Source organism: Pseudochaenichthys georgianus, chromosome 8, assembly GCF_902827115.2.
Source record: "Pseudochaenichthys georgianus chromosome 8, fPseGeo1.2, whole genome shotgun sequence".
In the NCBI taxonomy this organism is placed as follows: Eukaryota; Metazoa; Chordata; class Actinopteri; order Perciformes; family Channichthyidae; genus Pseudochaenichthys; species Pseudochaenichthys georgianus.
The window spans coordinates 638,987-660,419 of NC_047510.2; the positions used below are offsets into that span (position 1 = coordinate 638,987).

Below are 21,433 nucleotides of genomic sequence, written 5' to 3' on the forward strand. Positions count from 1 at the left end.
GGAAAACGTTTGCCTTGAAAGACTCCTGGGGGCAAGAAAACTACGTTCCCCAAAAACTTGTAAGTCAGTTTACGTTAGTAGTTTCTGACCTTTTTCAGAACTGCAGATTCGATTCGTTGCGATTTCACTTTTATGTTAACGTAATTAACTTACAATATAATATGTATTGATTATATTGATGAGACAAATGTTACTTTTCACAGTGAAATTCCTATATATTCTGGGATTTGCAAACGTTGTGGTCACGAATACTGTAACAATAATCAGTATTCAAAACGTTTTTCCGCTACCCCAAAAAAGCACGCAAAAACAGGAATTTACAGAGCTTGTGATTTAATAAAAATGAGAGGCCTTTCAACACAAAAATATAAAAAACTGTTAATTATCTGAATTCAATCCCTTTTATTTCCTTTCATTTCACACATTAATGCATTTTATCTTTGGGCACATTAGGCGTATCACAGCTTTGTAAAACAAACTAAACCGAATATATCTAAATAAATCAACATATTGGTTGAATGTCCTCATCAATCCCCACAAATATGATACACACCTTTTCCCATACAAAAAGTCCTCTGGGATTATTTCTGTTAAATTAACTGAAACACATTGTGTTGCTTACAACAATCTCAGAATGTAGGCATTACAGTGAACAAATAATTACTTACCAGTTCTGACAATATTAAATGAAGTAATTATTACTGCCACAACATAATATTGGAGGTGAGAACAGATACTGTTTTGCAAATCACAAATAATATTAATTAATCCTTTTAATGTATTTTCAAATAAATAAAAAACACAATGCAAATTAAGTAGAGCCTAAACCATTGACATTCAAAACTCTTATTCTCCTTCTATTATTTACTGGTGAGACTGCTGTTTTTTTATTATTTTGTTGCAGTTGTCAAGGCTGCAGTTTGCAAGAAAGTGACAAATGTAGATTTAATTTCAGTCCAACATGCATCAAACAAAGAGAGTTTTAGTTTTTACATTCTACAGATTACTCAAATTAATTTGGATTCTCCTTCTAGCCTCTTTATAGATACACTTAAGTATCAACTCTTTTTTCTTGTCATTTTTCAAATTCTGTTACAAAGCCTTACATCGCATTTAGACATAGAACATTTCCATAATGTAATTAAAAAAAAATGTCAATACTTGGCATTGTTTTTATTTATCTTGTTACCATTTGTTTATTGCTACACCTGCCAGAAATCTATGTCTCATGTAAAAATACAGACGTAAAGAATGTGCTGCTCAACTGAACCACCAAGATGCTAGCTGCACTGAATAACCAATTCCCATCATTACAGAGGAAGAATCAAAAACATAAGCAGAGCTGATTTGACAAATCGAACTGAACCACAGACAGCTGTGGCCTCATGTTGGGGCGAGAACACTTTGAATGGATTCTGTTGAGAGACAGACTTTATCCAAACTGTCAAAGCCTTTGTGCATTTTAGAGTAAAGATAGAAAATGTTCTGCTAAACAAATGTAACCAATAACTCAGACAGTGACAGAGGACGGTTAAGGACATTTCACTGTATCAAATCAAAAGTTGTATTGATTTGGCTTTGCATTATATTCACATAAAAATAATCAACAACATTCTCCTTCATTTACACCATGTCGTTAATTAAATAATGAACAGTAGTAAATCAATTATCTACAGAACAAGTATAATTACGCTGAAATAGATTATTTTTGCAATAGTTATCCTCACTGTGTTAATTCCCTCATAAACCTGTATTCAATCCACATTTTACAACTCTTTACAGTAAACATTTAAAAAAAATAGTTTTCAATGTTGACACCTTCATGAGAGACATTCTAAACCATTCTGCCAAACCCATAAAGGCTCGTTCACCTTCATTAAATCCCAATACGCTTAATATCCCTGCTGCATCAAAAGTAGATGCAGGCGACAGCCTGGTGGTTCAGACAAGTTGCTATCATGTGACGTCATACACACTTCCCATATTTCCCCAGCAATGACCCATTGGTGACACATCAAGGCCCCTACACCAAGCTAATTCTTGAAGTTGCCAAACGGGGGTACTACACTTTCGTGTTGGTTTGTGACATCATTCTGCCCAAACAAACAGACTAACATTGGGAAAGAGGTGTCTGTAAATCAGCAGATATCTCTTTTGAGCTACATCTACTAGCCACGATGAACAATGAAAAGCAAAGGTCCCTAATGTTTAAAAAGCATTAGAAGCCGAATCCATAGTTATTTCCCCTCTCAATTCATTAGGCTGAGCAGAGAGTGGGCGGGATGTTGCAGTTGGAGGCGGGGCTTGAGGCTGGGATTCAAAACAATGCAATTTAAAATGCTCTATGCGGCCAAAGGAAGATCAGCGGAAGAGCTAGTGATGATCCAGATACATTTGCAATTAAAGTCAGGACACTTCGGCTTCATCCACCACTGAGCAACTTTCATTGGAAAAACTGCCCGCCGGCAGCGTTTCCAGTCGTCTTCATTCATCACTGGCCTACGATTAGTTATAATGTCCTGTGTGCACTCTGTCCTGTGTCACACCATGGTGCTAATAGTTGTTGTAGCAGCACTCACATTGAGAGTTTGCTTGTACATTTCTGACCCTGTAAGAGTTTTTGAAGCAGGTTGACTTTGGTTCTCACAGAGAAGTCTACAGTTTGAATCGCCAGCCACAGATTTCACCACATCTCTCTCACAATCGACTGATAGCTGACCCGTCCTTTAGGATCTACCCAAACAAATGAAAACATCATCAGCATGTTATCTGTGATGATTTATACCGAAAGACGTCAAAGGGACTAGTGCAAAAGACGAGACGTTAGTGTCTCCAAGCCCAGCAGAACGGTCAAACTAAAGAACAAATAAACAATAAAAACCTTTGGCCCTTTGATATGGCACTGGAAAATGTTTAAGTGCTAACCCTGGACACGAAGGACTTTGACCCAGGTCTGGCAGGATGTTTTAGGCGAAAAATAATTATCTTTACAGTAAATAAACCTGTGAGAGGACGTTGCTGAGGTTCCATAATCGACACAAACAATAATACATTTAGATATAAATTAAAAAACATTACTCTGACCCGGTTGCATGTGCAATTTCAAAGGGCATTTGATTTTGATCCACAAAGCCGTGGCCGCAGTTTATAGGGCCGCTGTTAGTGCACAGCCTTGAGATTATTACAGTTAATTCATATTCATTCAGAAAAAGTCACAAAATCAAAAATAATTGATATACTAAAGAAGTCATTATGTCATGGGAACAAAGTCTTAATATTCAGAGAATACATTTAAAGTGTACCAAGATAAAAAGTATTTTCATTACTCCTCTGTGTAAATCGTTCTAACAAATGTGTCTTTATTGCTATAAAATCATAACTTTTTTTCTTGTGAAGTTACCACTTTCAAATGTTGTCTCAAAATATGCCTTTTATCACATTCTTAACCCTGTACTTTATTTCCTTCTTAATATGTTAAATCAGTTTGTAATCGTACAATCACATATTTGTTTTTGTAATACTCTGACTTCTCCTCAGGATATTAAAACGTTATGTTCATGGCATCGTGACTTTATCCTTATTTACATTTATTTAGTGCAAACATGAAGGGAGTGTTTAAGCGGGAGAGCAGGCTACAGCTACTATCAGCAGGTCATTTTTTTATTAAATAGATCATTATACTTATAAATAATTATAGTAAGTAATTTCCTGGGTTAAATATATAACTTCTGTGTAGAATAGTTACAGTGGTAACTCCGCTGCTCTGATGAGATCAGCACGGCCCTCTGAAAGGGAAAGATCCCCCTGAACACTTCTCTGCTGTTTAGTGTACTCTTGTTTCACATCCTCAAACATCAAGGTGCAGCTGGAGTAATGGGGAGACCCCGCAGAGATGAGGCAGGGGTGCTAATTTCACTCCATCACTAGGGGTATAATAATTCATGTTTTGTATGAAAGAAAGCTAATGATTCATCTCATGTTCCCTCATGGGAGTGAGTCTAGTTGCGAGCTCAGAGTCCACAGCGAACCCGGGAATGTTTAGTACCCCAAAGCTTTATGATAAAAATGTAGAGTTCCCCAGAAGCTGCCGGATGCTAACCTGCATATGTTGGTCAATTAGCACAATTAGCACAAGTTGCATTCATCGGCATATGGAACCATTTTGGAGTGGTTTTGGGAGTAATTGAGGATGCTGAATGCATTTCTGCCATTTTCAGGATAAAAAAATGGTGAAGATAGTGGCCATATTTATACTCCAGGTGGGCTGGTTTTGATGCATTTTGAGTCCATTTTTAAGTTTTAGGGGACTCAAAACTGCCATTGTTGATCCTGAACATTTCAGAAAATGAACTCAGCTTCCTCAATAATGCATATGCCTAATAATGTTAATTAATGCAATTGTAATAATTATGCAAATTGCCCAACATATGCAAGTTAGCATCCAGCCGTTTCTATGTGCTGGGGACCCTGCTATACATTTAACTGTGGGGTAATCAACGTGTCAGGGTTCTCACTGCTGGCAATTAGACTAAGTGGTTAAAAGGCATTCTGGAAATGATAGGAAACTAAATCCTCAGAATGCTGCAGCAGGTAAAATATGGAATGACTAAAAACTAGAATGCACTTGGAAGAGATCAGGGGTGGATGTCCCCTTTGACAAACAGACCAAACAGCTCCATCAGCATCCCCACACTACTGGAAGACTTGGATTCACAACATAAGAACACCTCTCTTAGGCTGGTAGCATTCAGAGGACACACCTATCTCCCGCTCTGCTCTGCCTCCTGGCCTTCAGGCTGCCTCTCCTCCTCTTTCTTCTCCTCCTCCTCCTCCTCCTCCTCCTCCTCCTCCTCCACCTCCACGTGTGTGTGCTCCTCCACAGCAGGCTCCTGGGTTTCCTCCGCCACAGCATCAGCGGCAGAGTGTGAGTCCTCCTCAGGGGGAGAGGAGGGTGGGGGGACGCTCGGAGAGCTGCTCCCCTCCCTTGGTGTCTCCTCAGCTTGTCCGATGGAGCTGGTTTCACTGAAGGAGTCAGAGCCCCCCCCTGAGCGCCGGAATAACCTCTGACCTGTGAGGACATCGAAAGACAGGAAGTGTACAATATGAGAGAAAGTACTGTCCACTAGTTTCATGTCAGGGTCACACTTCAAATCACAAACTCTTTCATCACCTATAACCTGAAGCAAGGAAGGAGAAAAACCATGTGACATTTAGGAATAATAAATATAGGATTGCTTCCTAATTTGAAAATTAGGTTTGTGAGGGAAATATTTTGTTTAAGTGTTTGTACCAAAAAGCATTTTGTGTTTCACATAGGTCTGCCATAACTTAGAGCAGGGGTTTAAAGGTTTAAAGGTTAAAGGGTTAAAGGTTCCGCTTTCCTGTTGGGGGACTGTGACTAACTGCCAGAGGACTTTAACAGACTGTCTTTGTCTCTGAATCCAGGTGTTTGTAATTATCGATCAGAAGACGCGCGAAATAGAGGCTCCTCCTTGATTATCTGTGTAGATTTGCGCTGTGTTTCTGTGTAATCTTCAGTGTTGGCTGGGGAATCACATGATGAAGTCGTGTGAGAACCCTGCCAATGCTCCCGGCCGTGGCTCTCAATAAACTCAGGTGTTTGATATAAAGCGGACTCCAGCCTCCATTCCTTCCATCAACATTGCTGAGCAGGAGTTTCTCTCACAGATTGGCGTCACGGACAGGCACCTTCAGATCTTTGAAACATTGGTGAGTACATTTCTATTTTGAGATTGACTCGCCAGCGTTTGAGATCAACGGTGTATTAAAATTACCTGAGAGAACTGAGCTGCTGCATTTTTTTTGGGTTTCTCTACTCATTACATCTGGAGGCTAATCTATAACCTCAGGAATCGGTGTCAAGGGGATATTGTCCTGGCCGATTTCCCCGTGTTTGTTGCTGGGACAGGTGTCTACGAGCAAACACGGCTTATGTGAAAACTATGAGAATATTTGGGGCTAATGATAACCTAGGAATATCGAATTTCATCGATCTCCTCTGTGTGTGCTTCTTGGAATTAACTCACCAGGCAATTACACACAACAAATATTCAGAGAAACTTTTGAGACATGCACCAGCAAAGTGGATTTTCTGAATTAGAAGCAATGTCGCAAGATTTGTATTTAAACAAATCGCCGAATTTAGGAGTTTTCAGAGGATAAATAGCATTTCTGCTGAGGTGCCGATTCTCCGCCCCTGGGGAGAGCTGCACGTAGAAAAAAGGAGCATACAGCATTATCCGCGATTATTGACGCTTTTGAACTAAAGAAAGTGCCTAATGTGTGGTTTGAGAATGTTGTATGAATTGCTGAATTTGGCTGTGTTTGCAGATACACGAGAATTATGAGGATAGAGGGCTCATAATTAGTGGCCCCTCTGAAAGTCTCCCTAATTCGGATTAAAATAGGCTGGAAGAGTTTTTGTCAGGCTGAGTTGTTGAGAGTTTTTATGTTTGTTTGTCTAACTGCAGTGTTTGTTTGTATAATTGTTTCGTGTTTGTTTGTCTACCTGCCGTCTTGTGCATGCGTTGTAACAACTCATAATGAATCAGTCCACAGCCAGGGTCAAATCAACTAAAACTTCAGTTATTTCACCAAAATTAAATGACTTGAGAGAAATAAAACAATAATGTAAAGATGAAAAGCTCAAACAGCTCAATGTTGTATTATTTGTTTCATTTATTCTTAAATCTATGTATTATATGGTAATAATGAATAATAAAAAAACCGTAATGTATTGAACACATTCCAAAACAAAGAAGATAAGACAGAACCAGACTCAGACATGACGACTGGCTTATCTATAGCCAGTTGAGAAGCACTTGAGGTGCTTGGCTCTGTGAGGCCTGATGTACTTATAGGGTTCTGTTTTCTTCAAGGTTGTGTCTTCCTAGTCGAATGTACTTAATGTAAGTCGCTTTGGATAAAAGCGTCAGCTAACTGCAATATAGTCAGACAGTAATTGAAACTTTTGCGCTGTTGCTGCAAAATGAAAACCTTGTTGATTGTCTGTTTCCAACTGGCCACTGGAATCAGATAATTGATATACGTTGAAGTTCAATTACAGTTTAAATATAGTTTAACATTCTTTATTAAACTGTTTCAAATTATTTCTAGTACAATTGGTCTATACAGACATTACTACAATCCTAATAGTTGTCAAATACTGAGCTTATGAACAATAGAGTAAAAGTCGCTGGATAAACCAGGATCAATATACTTGTTGAGGTTTTATTGTGCACATAATAAATGTGTTTAAATGAATTGAGCAATTTTTTTTAAAGGAGTATAATGTTGCAATTTTTAAGATAAGTAATTGCAGTTCAAAGGTAGATGTTTTTTTCTCCTTCTCTCGTTCACGAGCACACAAAATAAATCATAAACATTTCCAAATCCGAACAGACAGAGAAGTAAACTAAACTATTTTGCTCTTCATTTTTAAATGGGATTTTCCGCTACATAACAGAAGACTTAATACAGGACTTAAAGAACGTTTTAAAGACAAGTCATGGAGAGGTTTGCATTTTGGACGGAATCTCCCCTTTCCTCTGCTCCTAAAATCCTGCACCCGAGGTCAATCACAGGCGTGACCTTTGGAGGGGCAGAGAATCTGAGCAAGACCACAGAGCGACCATTGGGGGTTTTATGGCCTAAAGGCACAAAGAAGAACATCTGGCTACCAAACACACACACACACACACACACACACAAACACACACACACACACACACACACACACACACACACACACACACACACACACACACACACACACACACACACACACACACACACACACACACACACACACACACACACACACACACACACACACACACACACACACACACACACACACACACACACACACACACACACACACACACACACACACACACGTGTAAGTGATTTACAGTTACTAAATCAGCCTACTATCACCTAAAGAACATATCTAGGATTAAAAGACTAATGTCACAGCAGGATTTGGAAAAACTTGTCCATGCTTTTATCTTCAGTAGACTGGACTACTGCAATGGTGTCTTCACAGGTCTCACTAAAACATCTATTAGGAAGCTGCAGCTGATTCAGAACGCCGCTGCTCGAGTCCTCACTAACACTAAGAAAGTGGATCACATCACTCCTGTTCTGAAGTCTTTACACTGGCTTCCTGTGTGTCAAAGAATAGATTTCAAAATACTGCTGCTGGTTTATAAAGCACTGAATGGTTTAGGCCCAAAATACATTTCTGACCTCCTGCTAAACTATGAACCATCCAGATCTCTCAGGTCTTCAGGGACTGGTCAGCTTTCTGTCCCCAGAGTCAGAACTAAACATGGAGAAGCAGCGTTCAGTTATTATGCTTTTAATTGAACTATTCATATTTTAAACTGCACTGTAATTTTTATCCATGTATTTGTCCTTTTAATGCTTATTTTATTAGCTTTTCTTTTAATGCTTAATGTCTTTCATTTTTTGTAAGGCACTTTCAATTGCCTTGCGTTGAAAGGTGCTATATACATCTGATGGAGATGGATAGAGGCATTTATTTTAATTGTAGCAGTCAGTTTGTGGTTCTGGCAGCATTGTTGAGCATTTTTCATAGATGTGTTTTCATGCCTCTGTGTAAGGCTTAGTCTTTCTATCTGTATAGCCACTGGTGTAACTAAGTTCATAAACTCAACAGGGACTATACTTGAGCACTATTTTGAGATACTTGTACTTTAGTTGAGTATTTAAATGTTTTGCCACTTTATTCTTCTACTTCTACAGTTCAGAGGTACATGGTGTATTTCTACTCCGCTACATGTATTTCATACCTTCAGTTACTTTGCGGATCTGGATGAATTATGTGAAATATAATCAAGTGTTAAATCAGACTTTAGTTCCACCTGGAGTGAATCCACCAGCTACCCTGCAGTCTACAAAGTACTTCAGACTAGCTGCAGGTCTACCAGATCAATCATTATAAAACACATCATATATTATTCTGAAATGGACCAATCTGCACAACGACTACCTTTACTGTCGCTATTTCCACTATATTTTGATGAGAATACTTTTCTACTTTCACTTGAGTAACATTTTTAACGCAATACTCTTGCTGTAACGTAGTATTCCTACACTCTGGTACTTCTACTCAAGAACAAGAGTACTAAAGCTAACGTTAGCCGGAAAGGTTTTTCAGTTCGCTTCATGCTGAAAATGAAATAGGACCCCACGGTTTGATGATTGATAGGTGTGGGCTGTCTTCCATTTTTCACACACAGGACAGTGGGGGATATCCACCCTTATCCACAAATGTAAAGTAGTTCACACAGCCTTTTTCCTCTGTGAGGAGCAGCAGGTTCAGCTTCATTTAAATATGTCGTGTAGTAATACTGTCGATGGATTTATTTTTCATCTCAAGAGAGAATGTGTATTTTATGTTAGTATTTCAAAAAAATCCCCCCAGACAGCGCCGCTGCGGGGTTGGGTTTTCAGCATGTCAATTTTGTCACACAAATGTGCCTTTTTATTTCATACAGTTCCATTTGGATTGAGACAGGGAAATAATCCAAACCTCATGCGTGGCGTTTCACCGTCAAGGGGGCGATATAGCCATCTGTATGTCAAATATGTCTTATATGTCTTAAATGACATGATGAATTGGAAATGGGGGACCCTGATGTAAACAAGACGAAAGTCTTTCTCTGGTCTGCATCCCCTTGACAATTGTATTTTTTGAGCTGTACTGTACCCAATATACAAGCTGTTAATAAACTTTTCAATCAATCAATCAATATGTAATTACATTTCAAATACTGATTTGAGCCCCACCACTGTATGAGTTAGCCCTACCATAGATTACCCAACAAAAAAAAAATACTCAGGAGCTGATAAGTCAATTAATTGCTTATCATGACAGGCACACAATAAAACAGTGGAAACAAACATGTGTTTGACTTTCATTAGTGAATGAAACTGGGTGCCCTTTTATAGTCTGTGTCCAATATTGTGCATTTATATATATATTATATACATATCCTACATATATGCTAAGGTCCCGCTACTGACACGATAGCAGTCATTTCGTGCGCATGTGTGTAATTAAACCCATGATATCGAAATCTCAATCCAGCCAGGTACCCAGAGTTGGCAACCTTGCCCATGCCCCAAATAATATTTGTATTGCAGATCTACATGAATCACACAAACGACCTATTTTGGATTCAAAAGGTGACAAGTTTGCATACCTGCTTGTCATCCATTTCATTACAGAGCTGGGAAAATGGTGTATTGATTAGATTCTGATCCGTGCAAGTCCTATTTTAACTGACTTTAGTTTCTAATATTAATGATAATTTGATTTCATCCCATAAGTAATTATTTAAATTAACTCAACATTTCACATGATGGATTAGTGTTCCACATTTCCCCACTAATTTCTTTTATGATTGAGCCACTGGTAAAGAGAGACATTGATGATCCTGTGTTCCGTTTGTTGTCTATGGCTTCGGACGGCTTCACTAAAAGTCACCCAGCTCTGCCCTACTACAGACCGGCTGAGTGCAGTCACAGAGATGCTATGGCTGCGCTACATGACATTAATGGTCTGGTCCGAGAATGGACACCATTTCCTGCTCCCAGAGAGAATGACATTCCTCAAACTGAACTTTACAGCCGTTGATACTGTCTCACATGGGTCTGCTCCCCCCACCGAGCCATGAACTGAAAGCTTGACGTCTGCTCTGAACACTTGGAAGCCTCCCTGTCACACCAGCTCCAAACCCTTGGGTCAGTCAGATGAGTCAAACGGCTTCACTTGGGCACAGGGGTCAGAAATATGATTCTCGTTACCACAGAGTGGGTTTGTTTGTTTTTTAAGGCTATCCATACTGCTATGCAGAGGATGCCTGCAGGTTGGCAAGCTGTGAAAAGCCCCTACCATTTTTAGTATAGGCCTGTTGTCAGGGGCCTGTTACTGTCTACTACATATATTCACATTATATAGACCATGAGGCTGCACGGAGCTTAGGCTAAAAATACAACCATTCTGTTCTGCTCTAAAGATTCAATTTATAGATTCTATATCAAAATAGTTTGTTCTTATTGTTTCCAATGATAACGTCACCTTAAGTGGAGGAATGCAAACCTGTTTTCAAATGTAAGGTTTTGAATTTGTTTGACATTTCTCAGTAAAGACACCCTCAGACGCCCACTATCATTCATGCTATGCCTTCAGTGGTGACTCAGATGTTTAGGGGGTTGAAGCTGTTCCTCCCAAATCAGAGATGCTTTGTTTTTGTTTTTTTTGTTTTTTTTTCAACAAAGGTGTGCATTTCCTGCATACTATATGGTTCTCACAATTGTTTTTGTTAGTTGCGCACAGCTGATACTGAGTTTTCTCGAGTGATGGATTATGACCTCTACCATGCTTACATGGACTCGTATGTTTTATTTCATATCTAACTGAAGTAAGAGACAATAGAGAGAGCTGTGGAGGAGAGAATAGAGAGAGAGAATAGAGAGAGATGTGGAAGAGAGAATAGAGAGATGAGGATAAGAGAGGGATAGGAAAGAGAGAAGAGTTATTTGCAAGTTGCGTGCTGATACTGAGTTTTCTCGATTAATAGCTTATAGACGATACCATGTTTAAATAGACTCCTACGTTGTTATTACATTATGTGACATATGTAAGAAAAGGGAGGGGAGAGTCAATTATATTTGAGTAATTGATCTCATATTGAAACATTCATTTCTCAAACCTATGTTTATGGAAGAGGAAATGTACTTCTGATAAACTAATCTTTTATCAAACGGTAAATGGTGAATTAATATAATATTTAGAATAATTGAGAACGGGTTATATCCACAGGGACTAGCTCACATTTAACTTAAAATAACATTTCTCTGCTTTGGACTGATGAGTATATGATTCTTGCAGGTTAAATGACTAACACAAACCTTACATGTATGCATGTGCATGTGTCAGGAAGGCTCCCAAATAATTCTGAGGGGCCTATCGTATTTTTGTAATTGAATGATAATGTGCTAATCCATTACTTTGAGTTGTCTGCACCCAGGAAAACATCTCTATCAAGTGTTAACCCAATCACTAGGACAGCTCTGAAGGTCAAGGGTCAGAGAGAGAGGGTCACACCCTCTGGCTGCAGAGAGCACCCCCAGCCACGGGCAAGGAGGCACGAGGTCGTTCGAGATGAGAGGATTCTAATCTTCAACTTTCTGATGGGATGGGATGCTTCTTCATCTTTCTGCTCAGACAACTCTGCAGGACGAGCGATGGCTTCAGAGGCTCCATGGTTCTTGGAAGGGCAGATTTCTTCCTAACCTCTCCCATCACGGGGGTGGCATCTGGATGTGCCACTTGGAATAGGCTCTGCTCTCAAGCAGACAGCAGAAGGAATGCAGGCAGATGAGCCTCTGGTTCACTGGGAGATCATAAAGTGCTCACTGAATGAGCCACAAAAAGCAGAGCAATTGGGGGGTTTGAAATATGGTGCTCTGGGGAAGAAGAGTTTTGAGCCAATCAGCACCTCAGTGCTAATCTACAGTATCAGGATGCCTTCACACACCAGACATTCTGTGTCATAAAGAAAGGAGGAGAACGAGTCAGGAGGAGACGTTCTTCTAGCTCTTGTACAAAGATAACATTTGAATTGAATGACCAGATGATTACAGATGTACAATTAATGATTGTTTTTATATTTCCGATGAACAGATATGTGTTACATAGTGGTGACAAATATATTTTGTCAGATCAGATTACACTTTCACACTAAACAAATAAATTAATTGTCAGATCAGATTACACTTTCACACTAAACAAAATAAATTAATTGATATTTTCAGATTGATAATGTATTGAACAATAAGATATTTCTAATATTATAACAGACAATGTTACTATCCTTAATCATTACCAGGTAAAATGTACAACGAGGAAACCAGATTACCAGGTTCCCAATCCAGGTGCTACTGCATGCTACATTTAGATTAAAAACAAATGTTCTATCCACTCCACTTAAATACTCAGCAGGTGATGTAGATTTTTCAAAAAGGCCTTAAATCACTCCTTTTAAACGAACTAAAACTAATTCTGCAGCAAGTTCAATGTTAGACTACGCACATGAACACAATATTAGCAACTGTTTGCTGTGCCAAAATATGCCAGAATCTATGCATTCTCCCATGTTTAGCCCAATTCCTTTCACGAAAGCTGGTTTAGTGAGCTGAACATAGCATCCAGAATTAGCGAGGAGGCTGAGGATTGGTACAACTTTTCCCCACAGACTCTGAGCAATCTTAACAGTACGAGGGCCTAGTCTCTCTCATTGTTGATACAGTAAATACAATTACCTGCCTGACGGTTTCACACGAATAGATATTTTGACTTTTCTTTCCTCAGGTTGTTGAAATAAAATGCCTAACTTTTCCTTTTCAGATGTTAAACAAATGTATTTGAATAAAATGTATGTAGTAAAGTGCCTTACTCTTGAATAAGTGTATTGAAGTAAACGAAAAGTAATGCTAAAGATTGAGGACACTGTACCTTTACAGATTACAGATTGATCGATTCATCACTGTGAATTTATACCTTAACTGTGAATTTTTAACTGAATCCCTAATGATTCTGATTTTATACCTCAATTGGATTTCTTATAATCCTACATTCTAATTGTGTTTTAATTATGAATTGCCTTGAAGTAAATCTTTAAAGATGTAAGCTGAATTTGAATTTGTGTTTGATGAATGAGATTAACTGAGGGATAAATGATAAAAGATCTTGTTTTTGAAACATATATTTTACTATTATATTTTTGTATTGCATATGTGTTATTATTGTGCTTTTTGACAAAAGAAATCAAACACTGAAGAAAGATGATTTTCTATTATGGTTGTCTGTATCAACCATTGTGATTGGCTGTTCCAATCTTATTCTGTTTTTGATGTAATTAATGTAATGAGGAATCCACCCAACTCTGAGGACGTTTTATTTGATTCAAGTAGTGACTGAAATATTCTTAGACTAATGTTAATTGGTTATCAATGAATTGATAAAAGCGTGGATCTGTGAGGGAAATATTTTGTTTAAGTGTTTGTACCAAAAAGCATTTTGTGTTTCACATAGGTCTGCCATAACTTAGAGCAGGGGTTTAAAGGTTTAAAGGTTAAAGGGTTAAAGGTTCCGCTTTCCTGTTGGGGGACTGTGACTAACTGCCAGAGGACTTTAACAGACTGTCTTTGTCTCTGAATCCAGGTGTTTGTAATTATCGATCAGAAGACGCGCGAAATAGAGGCTCCTCCTTGATTATCTGTGTAGATTTGCGCTGTGTTTCTGTGTAATCTTCAGTGTTGGCTGGGGAATCACATGATGAAGTCGTGTGAGAACCCTGCCAAGGCTCCCGGCCGTGGCTCTCAATAAACTCAGGTGTTTGATATAAAGCGGACTCCAGCCTCCATTCCTTCCATCAACATTGCTGAGCAGAAGTTTCTCTCACAAGGTTCCTTTCCTCCTTTTCAGGAGGGAAATGTTTCTACACAGAATATACAGAGATTGAAAGTTACTAAGTACATTACGCAAGTATAGTACCTAATTACATATTTGCTACTTACTACTGGGACTGGTTAACTGCAGAGTCAGAGGATTTTAAAAACCTTTGTATCTCTTTAAATGTTACTCAGATTGTGGACAGTCCTACTCGCCCTAACATTAAGTCCCCTAATAAATCCTCCCTAATTGATCTCATTTTAACTAATGCTCCCTAAATACTCAGCTGTGGGAGTATTTGAGAATGATCTGAGCGATCACTGTGTTGTAGCCACAATTAGCGACACTAAGGTCCAAAAGGTTAAACCTCGCATTATCATTAAGAGAGACAAACATTTTTTTGTGGAGCAGGGATGAGTGGTGCATGATCTGTTTGGGTTTGATTGGGGTAAAATCGATCTGTGTGCTGATGTAGAAACCGCATGGTCTTATTTTTATCTTTGTTTTATGGAGATCATTGATAGACATGCACCCCTGCGTAAATGTAGAGTGAAGGGACGAGACAATCCTTGGTTTTCTGCTGAACTGTCCAGTCTCCTTCATGAGAGAAACGAGGCCTGGGCAAAGGCTAGGAGATCAGGCTCAGAGGTAGAGTGGCTACGCTTTAGGCAGCTAAAAATAGCTTCACTTCACATATCAAAAGTGCTAAATCTAAGTACTATCTGTCAGTTACCACAAAGAACCTGAATTTTTTTGGAAAGCCATTAAATCGTTATCCACCGGCGATGTCCGTAATGAGCTACCTCATTACCCATCTGGCTCTATATCGGACAGGGCTACTAAGCTCAATTGCTTTAATGAGCATTTTGTGTCCTGTGGCTCTCTATTTGATTCTGTCACTAACTCTGCTTCTGTGAACACTACAGTCTGTGACTCTGAAAAACATGTGTTGGAAAACCCTTTTAGTTTTACCCCTTTTACTGTTGATGTTGTTCGTGAAGCTTTAACCAAGCTAGATCCTAAGAAACCGGCTGGTCCGGAAAACGTAGAACCTTTCTTTTTAAAGATAGCTGCAGATTGTATTGCTCCACCTCTCACTACTCTTTTTAACCTCTCCCTCAGCACGAACACAATTCCAAAAGTATGGAAGTCAGCGTATGTCCTGCCTTTGCTGAAAGGAGGGGAGGCCACCTTATTGAATAACTATAGGCCAATCTCTAAGTTGTCAGTTCTGGCTAAGGTTCTTGAACGCTTAGTGAGTGAACAAGTAAAGGAGTTTTTATGTACAAATGACATCCTGTCTAAACATCAGTCAGGCTTCAGAAAGCAGCACAGCACCATACTGCCACGATGAAAGTGGTGAATGATGTGGCGAGTATTTTAGATAATAAGCAGAGTTGTGCAGCTCTGTTTATTGACCTTTCAAAAGCGTTTGACACCGTCGTTCATCGCATTTTAAAGCAGAGGCTACTCAGTATAGGCATGTCCAGCCATGCAGTGGGTGGTTTGTAAACTACCTCTCTGAAAGGTCCCAATGTGTTCACTTTGATGGGCTGTCTTCTGAGTGGTTAAACATCACTAATGGTGTACCACAAGGTTCTGTTTCAGGTCCACTTTTATTCTCCATCTACATCAGGGGTGCCCAACCTTTTTTGAACCAAGAGCTACTTTTAAAGTTGCCAGTCTGCTGAGATCTACCAGTCCAAATAGAGAGGCGTAGCCATTACTACCAGGTAAATACACACTTCTACTTGAATAAAACTGACCTTTGTACGATTAATACCTCATAAAATACTGCAGATCCTTTATCTTACCTCTTTCTAATCTACACACATACAAGTATTTAACTGAAGTTACACAACAGTGTTGTTGATACAGAGTTGGAGTTTATTCACACGTCACATATTACAGTGGGTAATGTTTTCAGGAAGCATTGAACAGTGCTGCCACATACTGTATGACACAGGAAAAAAGAAAATACTCTGAACCCTTTCTTTGCCATTATATAAAAATAGTGTTGCTACAAAAGCATAAATGAGGCTTACTAATAAAACAACTCAGATCTGAAGCTACTCAGGAATCTGCTGCAACAGTGCAATAAAAAAGACTAAATTAATAGAATCAAACCCTTTTTTTGTTGCATTTTAGTAGAGTATAAAAAGAAATGCCTTTAACATAGGATGCAAGCAACACTAGCTTCTTAACCTGAATTGATAATAGACTATAATCAATTTAAGTTTGCATTCTTATACCATTTTGTACAATAATTATAATGAATGAGTTCAAACAAACTAAAACTTACAGCTGATTAATAACGGTATCTAACTTGAGTTTTTATTATATCAAAAACCTGTTGAAATGCTAGTTATGTTGACTGTCCCCCAAAAGCGCGTCGGCAGCCTCCAGGAATGCTTCTTTCACAACTTCGCCGTCTTTGAAAGACTTCATGTGTTTCTCAAGAACGTGACTGACACGATAAGATGCTCTGGTACCAGCCTTGCTCTTGTTGTTGGGCCTGGTGAAAATGGACTGCTGTGCATTTAGCTGTCCTCTCAGGCCCCTCCCCTTTTGGAGCGTAGGGCAGAATTAGGAGGGAATTCCGTCTCGTTTTGAAATGCCGCTCCTAAATGACCCTTCTTCGATAAAGCCACGCTCGCATTGCAGATGAGACAGATGGACTTTGAATTGGAATAGATACAAAAATAATCATCCTCCCACTCGGAGTGACAATTATATATTTTGGGCTCTTTTGCTTCTGCCATTGCAGTCTTGTGTGTGTGCGGACTGTCACTCCTGTTGACACGGACAACATCAGCGAAATAGTGCCCACTGCCCACCAGCCACGCCCCGACACATGGGGTCACGCCGGCCAATCACAAAGCTTTGATGCGTTCATGTACATTATTCTGGCACGGGAAGATTATGTTATAGGACATTAACGATAAAACAGAATATTGTTGTTCTATTTTTAGACACATCTCGCGATCGACTGGGAATCTCCCGGTCGATCGCGATCGACTGGTTGGGCACCCCTGATCTACATCAACAGTTTAGGTGAAAATGTGGATGAAGCTACTTTACATTTGTATGCGGATGATACCGTGATGTACCGCAGGTCCCTCCATTCAGGAGGCTGGTGTTAAATTACAGGCTGTTCTTAACATTATTCAGACTCAGCTCTCTGAAATAAAGCTTCTTTTAAATGTTGAGAAAACCAAGGTAATGCTCTTTTCTAAAGCTAAAAAGACACCAGAGCCTGTTGTAGATATTGTAACTACGCAAGGAATAAAACTTGAAGTTGTTGCCTGTTACAAATACCTGGGTATCTGGCTTGATGATTGTCTCACTTTTAAACTTCATGTCAATAACCTGCTTAAAAAGCTGAGGGTTAGGCTAGGTTTCTTCTACAGGAACAAGTCCTGTTTCTCGCTGGAGGCCAGGAAAAGGCTAGTCACTGTGACCTTTGACCTGTGCTGGACTCTGGGGATCTGGTCTATATGAATGCACCTGCCCATTGCCTGGTCAAGTTAGATGCTGCGTATCACAGTGCACTGAGATTTGTGACAAACTGTAAAGCATTAACCCATCACTGTACCCTGTATGCAAGGGCTGGTTTACTTTCACTAACTGTACGGAGGCTCAGTCACTGGTACATCTTTATATACAAAGCCATGCTAGGGAAACTTCCATCTTATATCTGCTCCCTGATCTCACGGATAATTGTAAGTGGCTGCTGCCTGAGATCGAATGCAGTGGTTTTATTAAATGTGCCAACTGCTAGGACTGTCTTAGGGAAGACAGCTTTTAGATGCGCAGCTCCTCTGTCTTGGAATAGTCTGCACATTAAATGGAAACTGAACAATCTGGTGCCACTAAATGATTTTAAAGCTCGGTTGGATGCTAGTCAATCGGAAGCTGTTGGTACCTGTTTATGTGGATAGTTATGTAAATGATGCTGGATGATGTCCTTTTGTTGTTCTGTTTATGCTTTTATGTTTCATGTGGAACTACTTCAGCAGGTCTCCCTTGAAAAAGAGATCAATGATCTCAAATGGGATTTATCTGTATAAATAAAGGTTTGAAATGAAATGAGGTACTTTACCAGAGTATTTTCATTTTATACTACTTTATATTTCTACTCTACATTTTGGAAACAAATGTTGTACTTTTTACTTATTTCATAGATTGATGTATAGTTAGTAGTGTTGTAGTATACTCGAGACCGGTCTTTTCTCGGAATCGACTGCATTTCTACTCGGTTTTGTCTCAGTCTCGGACCTATAGGAATCAAGATTTTATGTAAAGACCCGTCAAGACCAAGGCTGTGGCTGGGGATGTGACTAGATTTAAATCGCCATGTTTCAAATGCAACCAATCACGTGACTTCACTGACTTACTTTCAAGCACTCATCAGACTCCGAATCTTAATGTCTGTATATTTCCCCCCGTTCAAACATACTCAAATGCTCTTGAAGTGTCGGGAAATTCAACGATAATTACAATTGGCTACACAAACCACAAAAATGTAAACTGCGAAGAAACACTCAAGAAAAAAACACTGGGCAGTGTGTAAATTATGTCATGTGATCCTCACAGAGACAGCTGGGACTACGTCCAACTTTTCTAGACATTTGAATAATCTTACAATTTATATTATGATGTTTTATATTAAGATTTTACCAATTTACTGTTTTTAAATGAAAATAATCACTTTTTGAATTAATATGATGAAGTTAAATGTATATCTTACTGTTTGTATGGCTCTTTTTATGATGATGTGGATCTTTCCGATCAAACTGACTATGGTATCTTCCACATTTTATTGTAAGTGCATTATGTAGTGTTGCATTCACACTAGTCTGGTTCCGGTCTTGATTCGGTCTCGCCTGTCTTGGTCTTGGTTTTGCTAAGAACTTTTTCCCATATGTCTAAACCACTGCCGAGAAAGCCATTCTGAATCCAGAGTCAGTCAAACATTCCGGCAATGTCCTCTCCTCTGTCTCCCCCTTTCAACTCTATAGATCTCAAATAAAAGTAAAGTAACTCAATAAATGCACATTAGTCACAGAGCTCAACTTTGACACACAAATGAGCAGGTTGACCAACAGCAAACTGGATTGATTAACTTGAAGGAATAGGTTTGCATTCATTTCAAGCAATGGAGAGCCAACATGGATATAACCATCATCGCTTATGAGCTTTGTTGAGTATAGATTGCTCCACAGAAGAGGAGTAATGGTTTGCAGGCAGCCATGAGAGGAGTTCATGTACACATTTTTCTGGGAGTGACTGCGCTAATAAACTTCCATATTGACAGTTAGCTTGTTTGTTAATTGACACTTAACCTGTTAAGCCCTGAGCCTCTTTTTCAGGTCTCAGGCTCCAAAATGACATTCCCAGAACAAATGACCATATCTTCCCTTCTAAAAAGGGTTACATTAATAATCTTTGTTCTCAAAGTAATGATAAACATGTGAGTTGGATGTAGAAGAGTCAGAATCAATATAGATGTTTTTATTTTAAAGTAAATTCAGATTGAACACAGAAAAAAAATGTAAATGATTGTGTCCGTCCAAAAATATTAATTACTTACAGTAAAAACCACCCCTGAATGATGGGATGGTAGACTAAAAGCTTTAGGAATCCAAACTACAACATATATCAAGTACCCTGTATCAAGATGGATGCAAAACAAGTGAAATTTGACCTTTTTAGAGAGATTTAGCAAAAAAAAGCACTTCTGGACCCCTTGCTCGATTTTGCTGATTGACATCTCTTTCTAACCGTCAGAGCCAATGGAATCGAGGGGAACTCCCACATACTCCTTATTTGGTAATGTGTGTGTGTGTGAGACTGACGCATAGCCAACACCGGAAGCTGCGATAACTCTGGTGTCCCACAGACCCAGTCCCTCCTCGACTTTTTAAAGAGATATGGGACACTAATGGATCTAATGTCCATACAATTCTAAATAGCAAACAAGCGGTTGTGGCACCCCTGTTAAAAAAACAAATATGGACACTTCTGTTTTCTCAAATTACAGACCCATCTCGAAGCTTCCTTTTATTTCAAAAATATTGGAGAAAACCGTACTCTTACAGCTGCAGTCTTTTATACATGCATACAATATTTTCGAAATGTTTCAATCCGGTTGTAAAGCGCTTCACAGTATTGAGTCTGCCCTTCTAAGAGTGTTCAATGACCTCCTGGTCACTACAGACTCTGGTGACTCTGCCATCCTTATGCTCTTAGACCTCACAGCTGCCTTTGATACGATTGACCACTCCATCCTTATCTCTGGTCTAGAGCACTGTGTGGGTATGAGGGGCGCTGCCTTAGAGTGGTTCAGGTCCTATCTGTCCCAGGGATCTTTCTCTGTTAGGCTTGGGGAATTTGCATCTTCTTCTGCCCCCCTATCCTGTGGAGTTCCCCTTATACCTTCTCCCCCTTGGACTAATTTTTAGAAAACATGGCGTTTCCTACCACCTTTATGCGGACGACTCCCAAATATACCTTCCCCTAAAAAAGCAAAACACCAGCTCTCTGATGCCCCTGGTTGACTGTCTTAATGACATAAAGGCCTGGATGGCGCTTAACTTTTTAAATATAAATGACAGCAAAACAGAGGTCATTGTGTCTGGACCAAATGGTGATGTCCCTTCCATTGACCTGGGTTCCCTGCAAAACCCATGGTCACTAATCTGGGCGTCAACATTGACAGTGCTTTTAAATTGGATAAACAAATCAACTCAGTGGTTAAGTCTAGTTTTTATCACTTGAGGCTCCTGCCCAAAATTAAACGTGTTTTATCCTTTTTAGCCTTTGAGCGTGTTATTCATTCCTTTGTTTCTACGCGTCTAGATTACTGTAATGCACTTTATGCCAGCCTAAACAAGACCTCGCTGGCACGCCTGCAGCTGGTAC

General features: G+C 39.3%; 1 protein-coding gene across 1 annotated transcript in view; it reads right to left on the minus strand.

Annotated features, from left to right (window-relative positions):
- Positions 1–316: 316 nt before the first annotated feature.
- Positions 317–21,433, minus strand: part of pdxdc1 (pyridoxal-dependent decarboxylase domain containing 1) — a 79,757-nt gene continuing 58,640 nt past the window's right edge. Inside the window, exons 23-24 of the mRNA XM_034089467.2 lie at positions 4,881–5,068; positions 317–4,835 (exon numbers count right to left, since the gene is read on the minus strand). Of these exons, the coding sequence (XP_033945358.2) occupies positions 4,761–4,835; positions 4,881–5,068 (263 nt within the window). The 3' untranslated portion in view covers positions 317–4,760. The remainder of the gene's footprint in view (positions 4,836–4,880; positions 5,069–21,433) is intronic.